This window comes from Balaenoptera ricei, chromosome 10 (assembly GCF_028023285.1).
Source record: "Balaenoptera ricei isolate mBalRic1 chromosome 10, mBalRic1.hap2, whole genome shotgun sequence".
NCBI lineage: Eukaryota > Metazoa > Chordata > Mammalia > Artiodactyla > Balaenopteridae > Balaenoptera > Balaenoptera ricei.
Genome location: NC_082648.1, coordinates 89508447 through 89525420, shown reverse-complemented (window position 1 = coordinate 89525420; position 16974 = coordinate 89508447). Strand labels below are relative to the sequence as shown.

The 16974-nt window shown below is 41.1% G+C and overlaps 1 protein-coding gene across 3 annotated transcripts in view; it reads left to right on the top strand.

Moving 5' to 3' along the window:
* ALDH1L2 (aldehyde dehydrogenase 1 family member L2) overlaps positions 1-16974 on the top strand; it is a 77247-nt gene that overhangs the window by 15504 nt on the left and 44769 nt on the right. For 2 of the 3 annotated variants that reach the window (XM_059936803.1, XM_059936805.1), the window contains exons 1-2: positions 5775-5917; positions 14454-14598. In XM_059936803.1, coding sequence (XP_059792786.1) covers positions 5870-5917; positions 14454-14598 — 193 coding nt within the window. In that variant the 5' untranslated portion in view covers positions 5775-5869. Of the gene's footprint in view, positions 1-5774; positions 5918-14453; positions 14599-16974 lie in introns of those variants that run through there. The other variant, XM_059936804.1, reaches the window with a different exon arrangement.

Below are 16974 nucleotides of genomic sequence, written 5' to 3'. Positions count from 1 at the left end.
TAATATATTAAGAAGAAATAATAAAAATGAGAAGATTCCCAATTCAGTTCTTTTACTCAGCCAGACAGTTCACTAGCCACAGCAATGGTCTCTGTTTGGAAGGTCCCGTCGAGTAGGAGACATGGTCCCTAGACACCTATGTCTCACCTGAGGCTGCAGTAGAAGTTGCTTGATCTTCAGCGGGGAGGGGCAAGATAGAGGCAGGGGATTAAGAGGTACAAACTACTGTGTACAAAATAAACTACAAGCATATATTGTATGACACAGGGAATGTAGCCAGTATTTTATAATAACTATAAATGGAGTGTAACCTTTAAAAATTGTGAATCACTTTGTTGTACACCTGAAACATATAATATTGTATATCAACTATACCTTGATAATAATAATAATAATAATAAAAGAAATTGCTTGATCTTCATTTTTGCTTTATCCATGTTGTAATTCTCAGAATTTTTTAAAAGGCTTTTTTGCAACTATTTCCTCAAGAGCTCTGCCCCCGGACTTTCATCTCAGATGAGGATAGCTCGCTTTCAACTTTGCTTCTTCATTTTTCTCTAGACTAGGCACTTTTTCTCTCATTTCCTTCATCTCAGCAAAGATGTCTGGGGAATGTCTGCAGATACAGGACTCCCTCATACACCTGACACTGGGAAAAGCAAAGAACATGCCATCTCTTCCAGTGACTTCCCCTATCATTATTTAGAAGTGTATTTCATAATTTCCAAAGAAGTGGCGATTACAGAAATTATCTTCTTGTTATTGATTTCTAGCTCCATTCCACTACAGCCAGAGTCAAACTCTATGATTTACATTCTTTATAGGCTAGCATATGGTGAATTTTTGAAAATGCTTTGTATGTATTAAAAAAGAATGTGAGGCATCTCTCTCGAGTGGTGAATCCTCTGGTTATTGCTGCCATTCTGGCCTTGGCGGTGCTGATTTCGAGACCCTCCAGAGCAGAGTTCTGGCGGGGGGATGTGTCGGAGTCCCTGGCTTGGCGCCCCGTGCTCTCAGGCCTCTGCGGGCCGCAGAGGGGCTCGATGGTTGGGAATGGGGCTGGCAGGGGTACAGGCAGGCTGTGGTCGGTGCCGACTCTGGAGGTCCAGTGTCTCGTGGTGACTAAAAAATGGTTTGCTATTCACTTGACCCAGAAAACCCCACAAACTCATGCAAGTCAAGAGATTCAAATCTTCATGTTCACTTTCAGAACACCTGTGAAACTGCCCAGGCCAGTAAGGGTATGCATATCTGAAAAGCCACCAGTATCTGAAGGATGTCACTTTAAAGAAGCAATGTGTGCCATTCCGTCGTTACAATGGTGGAGTTGGTAGGTGTGCCCAGGCCAAACAGTGGAGCTGGACTCAGGTCGGTGGCCCAAAAAAAGTGCTGAATTTTTACTGCACATGCTCAAAAATGCAGAGAGTGATGCTGAACTTAAGGGCTTAGAGGTAGATTCTCTGGTCATTGAGCACATTCAGGTGAACAAAGCCCCCAAGATGCGGCACAGGACTTAACAGAGCTCATGGTTGGATCAACCCATGCATGAGCTCTCCCTGCCACATTGAGATGATCCTTACCGAAAAAGAAGAGATTGTTCCTAAACCAGAAGAGGAGGTTGCACAGAAGAAAAAGATATCCCAGAAGAAACAAAAAGTTATGGCCCGAGAATAAATGCCGCAAAAAATAAATGCAAATAAAAGTTAAATAAATAAATAAATAAATAAAAAGAATGTGTATTTGGTAGTTGGGTGCTTCTAAATGTTTTAATTAGGCCAAATGCATTAATCATCTCATTTAAATATTCTGTATCATTGCTAATATTTTGCCTGCTTCTATCAGTTATTAAGAGAAGTATGTTAAAAATCTTCAAGTATGAAGTAAGTCAGAAAGAGAAAGACAAATACCATATGATACCACTTATATGTGGAATCCAAAATATGACACAAATGAACTTTTATGAAACAGAAACAGACTCACAGACATAGAGAACAGACTTGTGGTTGCCATGGGGCTGGGGGGAGGTGGGAGAGGGATGGAGTGGGAGTTTGGGGTTAGCAGATCCAAACTATTACATAGAGAATGGATAAACAACAAGGTCCTACTGTATAGCACAGGAAACTATATTCAATATTCTGTGATACGATTGCAATAGCAATTTCAGCTGGGTGCTTACCTTTGATATGCAAACTAACCAATCCAGAGCAATAGCTCCTCTATCTGGGCCCCACACCTCAGGAGGCACTATTCTTCTGCCTTAATCATCCCAGGGCCAGGCATCAGGCAGCTAGAGACCACCCCTATAGTTTAGAGGCTGCTAACAGTATCCCAACTAGGCAGTTATAAGCTGTTTACCCTGCCCTGCCTTGCCTTTCCTGTGGGAACCCCAGTAAAGGCTCTGACCTAGACTTTTCTCCCTCACTGCTATCTTCTGCCTCCTGACCACCCTGCTGCTTTCCCATGTGGCCCTGTGTGGGGTGCCCTGCCTCCTGTTTCTAGGACCTGCGAGTATAATGAACTTTGTTCTCCTGAGCCTCTCCTGTGGCCACACCTGACTGACCCTCACATAAGTGTACACAAGACAAATGTTTACTTCTTTCTTTGTATTTGTCAATTGTCAGAAGAATAAGTTAGTCCTTTAGCAAGCAACTATCATTACACATTCATGAATGTTTAAATATTCATATATTTGATATCTCAATAAATCTGTCTTTTTTTTAATCGAAAAAAAAAAAAAAAAATTCTGTGATAAACCATAATGGAAAAGAAAATTTTAAAAAGAATATATATATATAAAACTGAATCACTTTGCTATACAGCAGAAATTAACATAACATTGTAAATCAACTATAGTTCAATAAAAAATTATTACAATGTTTAAAAAATCTTCAAGTATGGTTACAGGTTTGTCTATTTTTCCTTGAAGTTCTGTAATTTTTGCTTTATAAAATTTGAGGCTGTGTTATTAAGTGTATACAAACTTAGAATTTTTATCTTCCTGTCAGATTAACATTTTCTTTTGGCTAGTGTTTGAGTGTTTTTTTAAAAAATTGGAATCTTTATATTTTATGAGTGCTTTCGGAATCTTTATATTTTATGAGTCTCTCTCATCAGAGTTTTATTTTTTAACCAACCTGATGATCTTTGTCTTTTCGTTAAAACATTTAGTCCATTTTCATTTACCGTAATTACTGGCTTAAATCTAACATCTTACTAATTTCCTTCTATTTTTCACGCCTCTTCCATGTTCCTTTTTCTCTCCTTTCTTGCCTTCCTTTGGATTGATTTTTTTATCATTTTATTGTCTTAATAATTTTACATTCTATTAACTTGGTAGTTATACATTGTATTACTATCCTTTTAGTGGTTGTACTAGAGATTAGAATATGCATCCTTAACTTATTAAGTCTAACATAAATTAGTACTTTTATTATTCCCAAGACAATGCTGCAAGCTTAGAACCTTTAACTTAACCTTTTCTCCCTGAAAATCATATGCTATTGTTGTCATGTATTTTAATTATACATATTTTTGAACTCCACAGAACATTATTAGAATCATTTTAGACAATATTAAAATTTGTCCTTGTATTTACCCTCTCTAAAGCTCTTCATTCCTTCATTTCTGAGCTTCCATCTAGGGTTATTATATTTCTGCCTAAAGAATATTCCATTCCTCCCAGCCCTCCCAACTTATCCAACACTTTTTAAAAATATTTATTTATTTATTTGGCTGCGCCGGTATCTTTGTTGCAGCGTGCGGGATCTTTACTTGTGGCACATGAACTCTTAGTTGCAGCATGTGGGATCTAGTTCCCTGACCAGGGATTGAACTTGGGTCCCCTGCATTGGGAGCGCTGAGCCTTAGCCACTGGGCCACCAGGGAAGTCCCTATCCGACAATTTTTTATTGTTGTTTGTATATTTTCATGTAAATATATATATATATATATATATCTTGTGGATATATATATATCTACAAGATTTTATTATTATTATTGTTTATATGGTCAATGTTTACTTAAATTCACTCACATATTTGCCTTTTTTGTTGGTCTTTATTCCTTCCTGCATTTCCGGGCTTCCAAGTAGGTAATTTTCCTCCTGCTTGAAGGATACTTTAATATTCCCTTTATTGTATGTCTGCTGATGACAAAGTCTCTCAAGTTTTTGTTTCTGAAGTTTACTTTATTTCATCTCCATTTTGCTGGCAAGAGAAGTCTAGGTTGGCAGGCAAATTTTTGTTTGTCAAACTCTCTAGTTGTATCTGGCCTAACCTCGAGTTATCAAGAGGACTACATTTTTGGTTCTTAAAGAAGAAAATCTTAGACATCATGCATATTTTCTTATATTTGGGCAAACATAAGCTCATTTTTTTAAGTTGGGAGTTGGAGTATATAACTATGGAATCTTCACTCAGGAAAAACCACACTCCTTGCCCACCCTCCCTGGTTTAGAACAAATAAAATGAATATCAATATTTGGAAGTTTAAGAGAAGCAAGAAGTCACAAAAATGCAGTCAGAGAAATGGGGTGAATTGTCAAGAGGCAGTTCCTAAAGCAAAACCCTGGATGTTTGCTGCAATTCTCCAGGCTTTAAGAATGGTTCTTTTTCTAGAATGAATATATATATATATATATATATATATATATATATGTAACTGAGTATAACTGAGTCACTTTGCTGCACAGAAGAAATTAACACAACATTGTAAATCAACTATACTTCAATTTAAAAAAAATTTTTAAAGAGTGGTTCTTTTTCTTTCCTTCTTACCCTCTCAACAAGTGTTTTCTAAGCTCTGCTTAGTGCTAAATACTGTAAATCTTGATGAATAAGGCATGGAGTCAGCCTGCAAAGAGCTTCCAGTAGAGAAGATGACTGCTACATAAATAGTAGTAACAGACTGAGGCTTCATAAGAGCTGCAGAGACAAAAATCCTTCCCAGTTCAGAGGAGTGAAAGATTACTTTGAGGAAGTAAGGAGCTTAGGGAGGAAAGAATCAGGAAAAATACCTGTAGGAGGCAGCATTTGAGCTATGCCTTTAAGAAGAGAAGGAATTTGGTCATGCCTAGATGGTGACAAGTGACAGGTGGCAAGCTTTCCTGGGAAACGTTGTCCAGGAAGGAATAGGCAAGTACTATGGTCACACTGAATTACATGTGCAAAAGAGAAGCGAGAAATAAGAGTAAGTGCCAAACTACAGACGGCCTTGAATGCCAGGCTAAGGAGTTCTGTTTGAGACAAGTGCTCAGCTAAAGCATGTCTTGAGCGTTTCTTCAGAGAGGTGAGGGAAAAGGCTGTCGGGTGTCTATCATCTATCTACCCATCTATTTGTCTATCATCTATCGGGACCAACTCTGTGCCAAGCCCTTTGCCAGGTGCTTTATACACAATCTCTCATTAAATCTTCTTATCAGACTATGAGATAGGAATCAGGATCCTTACGTCGCGAAGGTGCCCTCACTCGTTTATCTTTCGTGGCTCCACGCACTTGCCTGCTGTCTTCTCAGGACTATGTTAAGGACATGACCTGGGGTGTCAGACTGACCTTTAAGGCAGATCCTTATGTACGTCAGAGGGTGTGAGTAACTGGGAGAAGATCCCACAGCTAGTGAGACCGCACCGAGGCAGCCGCCAGAAGCTGTCGCTCGGGCTGGGCACGAGCGCGGCTCCGGGAGACTGGAGCACGCCCCGCCCAGTCGCTCGCGATTGGCCGCGGGAGCCCTGACAGATGAGGGGGCGGGGCCGCGAGCTGGGTTCCTGGACTCGCCCGGGACTCCGAGGCTGCAGGCCGCGCCTAGGCTGAGCCGCCCCCGCCTGCCTCCCGTTTGCCTCCCGCGCCGCCCGCACGAGCGCTCCTTTCCAGCATGTTGTGGCAGGGCAACCGGGCGCTCCGGCGCTTCTCCACCGGCCAGGTGAGTCCGGCCCCGGCGAGCTTCCCGGCTCTCACCCGGGGGCTGCTTTCCAGATCCGGAGAGGGCGGGCCGGGCGGCGGGGCTGAGGGACGGCAGCTGTGTTTACTTTGCTAAAGGCCAGGACGACGTTTTTAAAACCGGGAGAGTGAAGAGAAGGGTCCGGGGAGGGTCCTGAATGGGGCTTGTCGAGCGAGCCATTGTCTTCTACCGGGACGGGGCTGAGGATGTCTGGCTGGGATTGACAGGGTGGAAACAGTCACTCGGCAAGAGGGACAGAGTCGGTTCCCTTTCCGTTTTCATTTCAATTGTGAGATCTCTGCCTGGTTACGAGATGGAGCCGAGGTACAGGACCGAGACCACCTCCTGGAGGAGAATGGTATCAAGTCAACCGGGTCCTCCTCCGCGGCCTGAGAGGTGTGAGCGCTCCCGACTGGCATGTAGGGCCCGTTCAGAGACTGGCACTCGGAGCCGTTGACCGCAAGCTCATTATTCCTGAGCTGCAGGCGGCAAGATTTCTAGGATCACCAGGCGCTGCAGAAGCAGCCACCCTGGAACATTAGTAAACTATGGTGCAAAAACCTAGCCCTGGCCCAGCCCCGCGCCTTGGAATTGCATCAGCCTCTCCAGAAATGGAATGAAGGAGGACACGTTGCATGGGGCGCTGCCTTCAGCACTTCAGGGACCTGGGGAGAGATGCCTCCCTGCATCTAGACAGACTCCAAGCTGTTTAGGGAAGAAAAAGTCCACCCCATGTACATCATCTCTTTTATAGGAAGTGCATGTTTGCTGTGTTATAAAAGAATTTGCTTTTTGATTCCTCTTCTCTGCCAAAGTCATATGCGCATGTGTACATATCCAGATGTAAAAAACTTGGAGCAGAGAGAAGTCTTGAGTAGCATCAAGAACTGGCCCAAAGTTGCATAAATGGAAAAGGTTTTGTCCCCCAGACAGCCACAAGTAATGAGAATTCACTTTATCCCATGCAGTCAGTTCTAGTTATTTTGGGAGTATTCACCTTTTTTTAAATAAGCAAAAAGAAACTTGCTCTGGCAGATATTTTGCTTGCTGTCCTATGCAGAGCTCTCGACTCCTCCTTAGCTTTCTCCTGCCATGTGGCACACGGGAATCTGGGTTGGATGGCACAGAGAACAAGGGGCTTGTGCATGACTGTTTTATTGGCCTCCTCTGTCAACACCTTTCATTTAATTGTCTTTTTTTGGAGAGCAGAAGGGGTTCCTGAAGGATGAAAAAATGCCAATAGTGGGGTTACATAAGATTTCAGTAATAAAAGATGAACATCCCAGGTGGCAAATGGCATAAACAAAAACACCCTTGTGGGGAAGCACCAGGTATGGTCAGGGGTCAGGGGCCTGAGTCTATCTCTAGGAATACATTTGGGAGAGCAGTGCCATATGGCTGGGAAGAAGGCAGGTTCTTCAATGGTCAAAGGAAGACATGGAATAATAAGTGAAGAATTTGGGATATTTTACTCCATAGAAAATGGAGATTCATCCTTTGGACCGTGTTCTATAAGAATTGTTCAAAATCAGACATGGCTGGTGGGAGCGTAAAATGGTACAGCTGCTTTGGAAAACTGACTTTTTTTTAATAAAATTAAACATAAACCCTTCAGATGACCCAGCAGTTGCCCTCATAGGTATTTACCCAAGAGAAATGAAAACTTATGTTCACACAAATACCTATTTATGGATGTTTACAAAGGGATTATTCATAGTCACCAATTTAAATGTCTTTCAGCTGGTGGCAGGATAAGCAAACTGTGGTATATCCATCCATATAGTGGAATCTTAACCCAGAAAAAAAAAAAAAAAAGGAATGGACTACTGATATATACAACAACATGGATGAAACTCAAATATGTATGCTAAGTGTAAGAAGGCAGACTCAAAGGGCTGCATATGTGTATGAGTCCATTTGTCTGACACTTTGGAAAGAGTAAACCTATAGTGATGGAAAAAAAGGCCAGTGGTTATCAGGGGCTGGAGATAGGGGGAGGAATTGACAGCAAAGGGACGGGAGGGAATTTGGGAGGATGATGGAACTGTTCTTTATCTTGATTGTAACAGTGGTTACATGACTGTGTGTTTGTCCAAACTCAAAGAATTTTACATTGAAAATGGTGTGTTCATTGTATGTAAATTGTACCTTCGTATGAAAAAAATTTTTTTAAATCACACAGCGCTTTTGAGTTTGGTATTAAAGCAGAATGAAGGAGGAATGAAAAAAAAATCTCTCAGAACTTAACAAAATCCAAGGAGGAAATAAGTTCATAACACTTCCTGATATAATTAATTTTTCCATTCTCTGTCTTAAAGAAATGAACTTAGAAATATTTAATGATCTCAGCTTAATGATATGACTGGATCTCATTAACTAGTGCAACTATATATAGCAATAAGACCCTTTGTCAATTAGTTATCATTGTTCACTTCCAGTATCTTGCCTGGCTCACTGCTTCTTAATTTCTCCCGATGGTGGGAGCTATTTAGCCCTCATATTTATTTGGCACTCTGTTACTTAGCTGTTATTTCCTCTGCCAGTGTCTGGGACAAGCCTGGCTGATGCTCTGGATTCATAGCCTGGTTCCAGGACTTAGGGTTACTTTATGATCCAATTCAAGAGGCTGGACCTTTCCCTGCTTCTTGAAACCAAGTACTGGCTTTATACCCTAGTTCTAGCAACCAGGTCCTTAACTTGTTTCCTTATTGCCTGACCCTCTGCTTTGGCATCTAATTTGATTTAGGACCTTCAGATTCAACTTCAAACCATATTAAATTGTGTATTATGTACTGAGCACTTCATCTAAATCCTGAAGAAAGAATAATAATAATAATAGGTATCATGGATATAGGACTTTGTATGCACCAGGCACTGTTATAAATGCTTTACATATACTCATTTAGTCTTCATAACATCTCAGTGAAGTGGGTACTATTATAATGCCTGTTCTACGAATCGGGAAACTGAGACCCAGATAAATTACATAATTTTTTAGAGTCTCACAGCCAAAAAGGATAAAACAATAAACAAGAGGTAAATAGTCCCTGCTTTCAAGGAGTCCATAGGTTAGTGGGACAGATGATTAAACTTGCCTTTAGGTAAAGGATAATAACGGAAGGGAAATACAAGTGGACAATAAAATATGAAAAGGCACTCAACCAAACTAGGGCAGGCACTACTCTTGTGCCTTTAGCTTAGGGATCCCAAACAACCCCCCCCCCCCCGCCCCGAGGCCAAACAGGTAAGACAAATGTAGCATTTGGGCTGGAAGGAGTGAAAGACCACATTCAGAGTTAAAGGGGGCCGCCCCTGCTCAGCTCCAGCCGACCGTTCCCACATGGGAATGTCGACCATGGTTGACAAACCTCCTGATTTTTAAAGAGAAGTCAGAAATTCAGCCTGCTAATGTGAAACCTCCCAAAAATCTTATCACAGTTCTTCTGCAGATGCTCTGTGGGCCAAATAAAATCCTCTTTGCCAGGCCACTGATTGCAGCCCCACCATGCACTGTGCCCAGAGCTTGGCAAATGCTCAAAACATGCTTGGTGAACAGATCTTGCGCACCATCAGGCACGATTTGGGGAACCATGTGCCGAATGGTCCATTAAGAGTTAGGCATCTCAGTGTCTCAGAAAAATTTATTTTGTTTTATTCTTTTGTGGGAAGGTCCTTTCTCCTTTCCAGTTCTCATTGGGAAAACTGCCAGTTCTCACAACTGCTAATGTGGACAGCTTTGACCTTATTTTACATCCTGCTCAGTTGGTTCTATTAAGGTAGCATCTGCTTCACAAAAGGGCTTCGGATCAGCACAGACTCCTAGCCCTGTGCCTTTAAGTTTTCCAGAGAAGACTGTGTGTATTTTTCTTTAAATCGTTGGAGCATAATCAGAGTCCATATTAACTTGCTTCCCGAAGAATTTCACCAGGATGTGGATAGCCTGGGAATGCAATATTTGATAGTTTAAGAAACAAAAGCTCTGTTCCCTGCAAAAGGCTCTTCTAATGCAGAAGGTTATCTCTAGAGAACCCCAAGATAACAGCACTTATCACCCGGATTTAGAAATGCTGTGGGTCATTTTATGCCCCCTTCTTCTTTCTCACCAATATAACAAGGCACTGAGAGTGCCTTAAAGTATGTTCTCTGGTCATCAGCCTAACCCTTTAATGAATGGTGCTGTTTCCCATGTCAGGACCACCATGATATTCCCTTAGGAAGTCTGATGGAACTATTTCCCATAATTGACCTGTCAAACTATCGCCAAATTTTCCTTTTAAAAAAGAAGGGTGCGGGGGGGAACCATCAACATAGGAAAGCCATAGAAGCACATCTGCTGAAGTGAAATAGATCTGAGTTTGAATCCTTCCTCTGCCCCTTATTAGCCCTGTCCGTGGACAGGTTACTTAACTTCCCCGAGCCCTATGTTTTCTCATTTGTAAAATGGATCACGGTAAGGCTTAAAGACATGATAAGGATTTGATACATTCTTTTTAATCGGTGAAAAAGGCTCAATACAGTGCCTGCCTCATAGTACGCTCCAAGTAGGAAAGATCCATTTTCATCATTTTTATTTACCTGGGTATTACTTGTGGTATAATAATGATACTAGTTGACATTTATTGAGCCTTTGTTATTGCCACGCACTGCACTAATACATTACATGCTTTATCCCACTAAATCCTCCTAACAACCTTATGAGATAGGTACTATTATTTTTCAGATTTTAACTGATGAGGCTGAGCTCAAGATCGAACAGCTGGTGTTATAGAAAAACAATGGCACTGGGGTAATAACTAGATTAGAATCTCAGAGCTGCTGCTGAGTAGTGATTTAACTCCAGACTGTGTCTTTTTTTTTTTTATTTTTTTTTAATACCATGCATTGTCTTTCTTTCTTTCTTTTTATTCACTTATTTTATTTTATTTTTGGCTGTGTTGGGTCCTCGCAGGGGTCACTCCTTGCCACGGCACGCAGGCCCCTCACTGCGGAGGCCCCTCCCGCTGCAGAGCATGGGCTCCAGGCGCGCAGGCTTCAGCAGTTGTGGCGCGTGGGCTCAGTAGTTGTGGTGCACGGGCTTAGTTGCTCCGCGGCATGTGGGATCCTCCCGGACCAGGGATGGAACCCGTGTGCCCTGCACTGGCAGGCGGATTCTTAACCACTGCACCTCCAGGGAAGACCCAGGCTGTATCTTAACCTCTCTTTGTTTTAATTTCTTCTGTAAAGCCATCTGTAAAATGGCTTATTAATGTCTGTCTCTTGGGAGTCATTGGGCAATCAAAATGAGGTAACATATATTAAATACCTGACACATACCAGGGTCTCATTAAAATGTTTGCTATTACTTCCACCATTTTTTCCTGACCCTAACTCCCCAGGGCAAAATCTTTTTTGTAGGGGGTGGACACACACTCTGTACAGCAGAGATTCGCAGACTTTAGTGTGCCTGTCAATCAATGGAGAGCTTGTTCAAATGCAGCTTCCTGGGCTAATAAGGTGCAGAGGCAGGATCCAAACTTCCTCATATGCTTTTGAGTTAGTGCCAGCTTCCTGAGGGTCTGACTCAGTAGATCAGGGATGGGGCCCAGGAAACCACATTTTAACATTTCCTCCCAGCTGATTCTGCCAACACGGGCAGTCAGTCCTCAGATCATACTTGGAGAAATAAGACTAAGGTGAAATATCCCAGTCCAGCTTTTTGGAATTATACTAACTGATTATAAATACTTAAAATCTTAAACTCTGAAATTTTTCTCACTGCTAGAAACTCACCTTTAAGGTTTCAGTTTTACCACTAAGCTCAGAAAGTGTTTCAGTGAGTGTAGAATTTCCAGAGATACTGACATGGTTTCTTTAAACACTGTCTTTCTGGGGCAGTGTTGACTCTAGAATTGAACTCCCAATAACCAGATGACAGCTGAGAGCACATTACAATTGAGTCACCTCATCCTCTTGGCTCTTGTATGTTTTAAGACTAATAATTTTAGAAGTCTTAAAATATTTGGTGTTGGTAATGGTACGAGGTAAAGCCAAATTTTGTAAGATAGCCAACACGTCAGTTCTATTTCAAGCAACAGCATTAATTATAGGATTTGAAGATAGAATACTTACAGAACATTTTGATATTTTTGATGAGAGGAAATGAAATAGTCATGCATTATCTGCAGGCAAATTGTGCTGTTCTTACAGAGTTAATCTGTTTGTTTGCAAGAATCTATTAGACGTTGAAGCTCTAGGCTCTTTTGGGATAGAAACTTTGGCTGGCCATGGAAAAGAATTTTTATACCAAAACCTTAATTGTTTAATTATCAGCTCACAGGGAAGATGTGAACCCATACGCTTTTTTTTTTTTTTTTTTTGGCTGCGTTGGGTCTTCGTTGCTGCACGCAGGCTTTTTCTAGTTGCGGCGAGCGGGGGCTACTCTTCGTTGTGGTGCGCGGGCTTCTCATTGCGGTGGCTTCTCTTGTTGTGGAGCACAGGCTCTAGACACGTGGGCTTTGGTAGTTGTGGCTCGTGGGCTCTAGAGCGCAGGCTCAGTAGTTGTGGCGCATGGGCTTTGTTGCTCTGGGGCATGTGGGATCTTCCCAGACCAGGGCTTGAACCCATGTCCCCTGCATTGGCAGGCGGATTCTTAACCACTGTGCCACCAGGGGTGGTCCCTGAACCTGTACGCTTTTAAGTTCATGCCTAAAAAGGGATGCCATCTATGCCCTTAAGAAAGTGGGAAATAAGGGAAAATTGTTTCCTCATAGTCAGATTTTAACAGTGAGGCTTTACTAATTTAGAATGACTTTCTGGAATATTAATGAATCCCATTGAGATTGAAGGAAAAATATTTTAAATCCAAATCCTGTGGAGATGTATTCTAACGTGGAGGAATGAAAGATGGAAAGAACTCTGGGGAACTGGGGTTTGTTCTTTGCCAAGACGGGAAGCTCATAGGAGGTCGTGACCCTCTGATTACCTCCACATGCACAAGCCTGCATCTAGCCTGCTTCACCTGGTGGCTCTTCATCACCGTCTTAACAATCATCATGTCAACATGTTACCTTAAGCTTTGTGAAAAGGTTTCATCTTGGGAGAATTTACAGAAGGCATAATTGCTTAAAGACAGTCCTTAAAAACTTTAACTCCTTTAGTGCCACTCTTATCTATGTGGCGTTTATATTTATTGACAATCACTGCATTTTTGTGCATCAGTGTTAATGTTCTAAAAAAGGAGATGGAAGAGATGGGCAGTAGTGGCTCATTTTATTTTTAAGTACATTTGCGGGTTTTGGAGTCAGATGGCCCTGGATTCAAATCCTACCCCTCCCTTGTTTTGCTAGTATGACCTTGGAGATATACTTGATATTTCTAAGTCTTGGTTTCTTCATTCATAAAATGGTACAAAATGGGGGATAAGAAAACAGGATAGTTGTGAGGATTAAAATAAATGAAATTATGTGCAGGCCTCAATTCCTTATCTGAAATCTACGGGGCCAAATGTAGGGTTCAGAATTATTCACATTTGAGAAGGTCAATATGGTACGTAGGACCTTACACACAATTTACAGTAGGGTCTGGGATAGTATCTGTAATGAAGCACATTGACTTTTCTGCAGCAAAATACAATATACTATAAGTAAAGACTATAAGTGACATTATCAGTTCAGGTCAAGTTTGAAGCCAAATGACTGCATTAACTTATAAGAAACCTACAAGGACTATAAAGAACATTTCATTAGTTCAGTCCACGTCTTGAGACCAAATGAGTTTATGCCACTTACCAAGGATTTTAGAATTCTGGACCGTGTGAAAAAACACAGAATTGTCTAGTATATAGGAAAGCCTTTAAAACATTATTAAAGCTTTTATTTAAACAGTGCTTTGTGTCAGACACTGCATTAAGCCTAATGCATATTGTCATCTACCTTGATCAGAATTGTGTGAGTTGGTGTTATTCCAATTTTACAGATGAGGGGAAAAAAAGGCAAATGGAAGTTAGTTACTTGCTAAAGGTCACACAACTAATAAGGGGTGGGTGACACTAGGTTTGACCCTAGATAGTCTAGGATCTGCTTTTGACCCCTATGTTATACTAGATGTTAGCTCTTGGCCTCTTTTGGAGGTGGGCATAAAAAATTGCAGGGCATAAAAGCATTGTCATATTGAAATAGATCTTGCTCAGAATTACACCCCTTTTAACTATGAAACTTATGCTTATTTGTTAACATCTGGCCTCATTTCATCAAGGAGTTGAAATGCCTTGTAAAAATATATGCAATCCCAATGATTATAATGAATAATCAAGGGAGTTAGAGCAAAGGGAAAATGAGGAATACTTAGATGTGAAATTATTTTCACTACTATCTATATAGCATGTAGTCTGAGTTCAGTGTATGTCAATAACTATTTTACTGTGTAGATCTTTGAGCCTTTTGTAATGCTCAAGTCATCTTGTATGATTGAAAAAAGAGTGTTTATTATCCATATGTCTTCTATCCATACTAATACCTGTCACTGTTGAATTGTTTCACAGGTTTATTTCAAAAACAAGCTGAAGGTGGCACTTATTGGTCAGAGCCTCTTTGGACAAGAAGTCTACAGCCACCTCTGCAAAGAGGGCCACCGAGTTGTGGGAGTGTTCACAGTTCCAGATAAGGATGGAAAAGCTGACCCACTGGGTGAGTATATCTTGGAACAACTGGATCAAGGACTGCACTGGCCTCCACTCTGCCTGTTGAAAGCCTTCTCAGGCCAAGTCTATTTGTGTGGTGGATACAGACTCAGAAACTCTCCCTTCTCTGTGGGCCTCAAGACAAAGATGCAGGCCCCTATTGTACTAAGAGTTTCTCCACTTACCTCCATGGTAATCACCAGGTCCCTCAGAGGAATTTCCAAGCATGTGTTTTTCCTGAATTACACTTGTGACTTTCCAAAGGTGCTATGGGACATCTAGAATAATGTCTGTTGCAGAGGTGCCAATAGGAATGCAGGGAAGGCCACACCCAACAATAGCAATTGATGTGGGGTCATAAAGAATACATTTATCTCAGAACAAATTATAGCTATGACTGCTTGGTTATTAAGGTAGGTAAAGAAAATAGCCATCCTCAGAGCAAACCTACAGCGTGATTCTGATTTTCACGCTATAGTTATGTTGAAAAAGAGTGCAAGAAACAGTCTACAGGTAGGGAATAAGAACTAGCATCTAGAAATCGTGACTTATGACTTGAATCTTTATAAATCACTGGTATGATGCAATATATTGGTTGGGAAACAATATCTGTGATATACCTAAAATTTTACTTTTCTTTCTTGGAGGAATCAGCTCTGGGGTTCATTCTAGTTCTTGTTACTGGGGTGATTGGATGAAGGCAGTCAAAAGGTACAAACTTCCCATTATAAGATAAATAAGGACTAGGGATGTAGTGTACAGCATGATAAATATAATTCACACCGCTGTATATTATATATGAAAGTTGTTAAGAAAGTAAATTCCTAGAGTTCTCAACACAGGGGAAAATTTGTTTCTTTTTCTTTAATTTTGTATCTATGTGAGAGGATGGATGCTCACTAAACTTATTGTGATAATCATTTCATGATGTCTGTAAGTCACATCATTATGCTGTACACCTTAAACTTACACAGTGTTGTATATCAATTATATCTCAGTAAAACTGGAAGAAAAAAAAAAGAGTCAAGCTAAAAAAGAGTTGGGCCAAGAACACATATGCACATGGATTTAACCACTTGATTTAGAAGTTATTCGTGTTTCAGAAAAAGATTAGCTCTACCTGGGAAATTCTGAGGGAATCTGCCTCATGAATTCATACCTGGCCCCAAGGGCAGAAGGGGACAGATTCCCATCACTGGGACTACCTGTCTCATCATTAACTACCTGTCTCATCATTATCTATTCCCACCAGCTTTGTGTGGGGGATGTTTGGAAAGACTTATATTTGGGGTATCAGATTGGCTGTTGAATCAGGAGGACCTCAAATAATATTAGCTTAAATAAGACAGAAGTCCCTTTCTCAAGTTTGGATTGACCATCACAGCTGTTGTGGCAGCCAGGTATTTATCACAATGAAGGCTGCTTCTGTTTGTTGTCTTGACATTATCAACACTGGGCTTCCATCTTATGGTCCAAGGTAGTGGCTTCAGCCCCCACTATCAACTCTGCATTCCAGCAAGCAGAAAGGGCAAGATGGGAAGCAGAGGGCAAGCCTTTATTAAGGGCATAATCCAGAAGTTTTACATATTACTCCCACTTGTATCCTGTTGGCTAGAACTTAGTCATAGGCCAAATCTATTTGCAGAACAGGCTGAGAAATACAGATTTTATTTGGGGTGGCCATGTGTTCAGCTAAAGTGTTCAGCTAAAGTAGAGGAATCCTTGGTAAGGGAGGAAAGGGGGCAACTAAGAGTCTCTACCATGTACATGAACTTCAGAAGAATTGCAAGCATGTGACTCTTACACCTCCTTTCAGAGTGTTTCCTGGGAAATGAACTTTTCCCTGGTACCTGGTCCCAGCATATGGTTAACAGTGTATGTTCTAGAATCATGAAACTAGTTCTGACTCTGCCACTTGATAGCTGTGTGACCCTGGACAAGTCACTTAAACTCATTAAGCTTAGTTCAGTGATACCCATCTCACATGGATTAAATGAGATAATGTATGTAAAGTGCTCAGCACGGCACCTGATTCATAAAAAGGATCAATAATGACAGCGGCGATTTTTGTTGTCGGTATAGTCAACTAGAGCAACAAAAAATAGTCCTGGGGCAGCCAAAAATCAATATGGGGGAGCAACACCTGAATGGCTCAAGCTTGTCTCGGTGGAGTGGATCTTTCAAATGAAGACTTCTAAGTCTCTTCCACCCCATTTTTCTTTCCCAGTCTAACCTTTCACAATTTTCTCTCAATTTCACCACACTTTTTTCACCACCATTTACCCATTTTCCTATCATCTGACATTTTGTTTTGTTCACAGCTTTTTGAACAATTTTAGGAACATTTACATGTTGTAAACATTATTATACTGGTCTCTCAGAT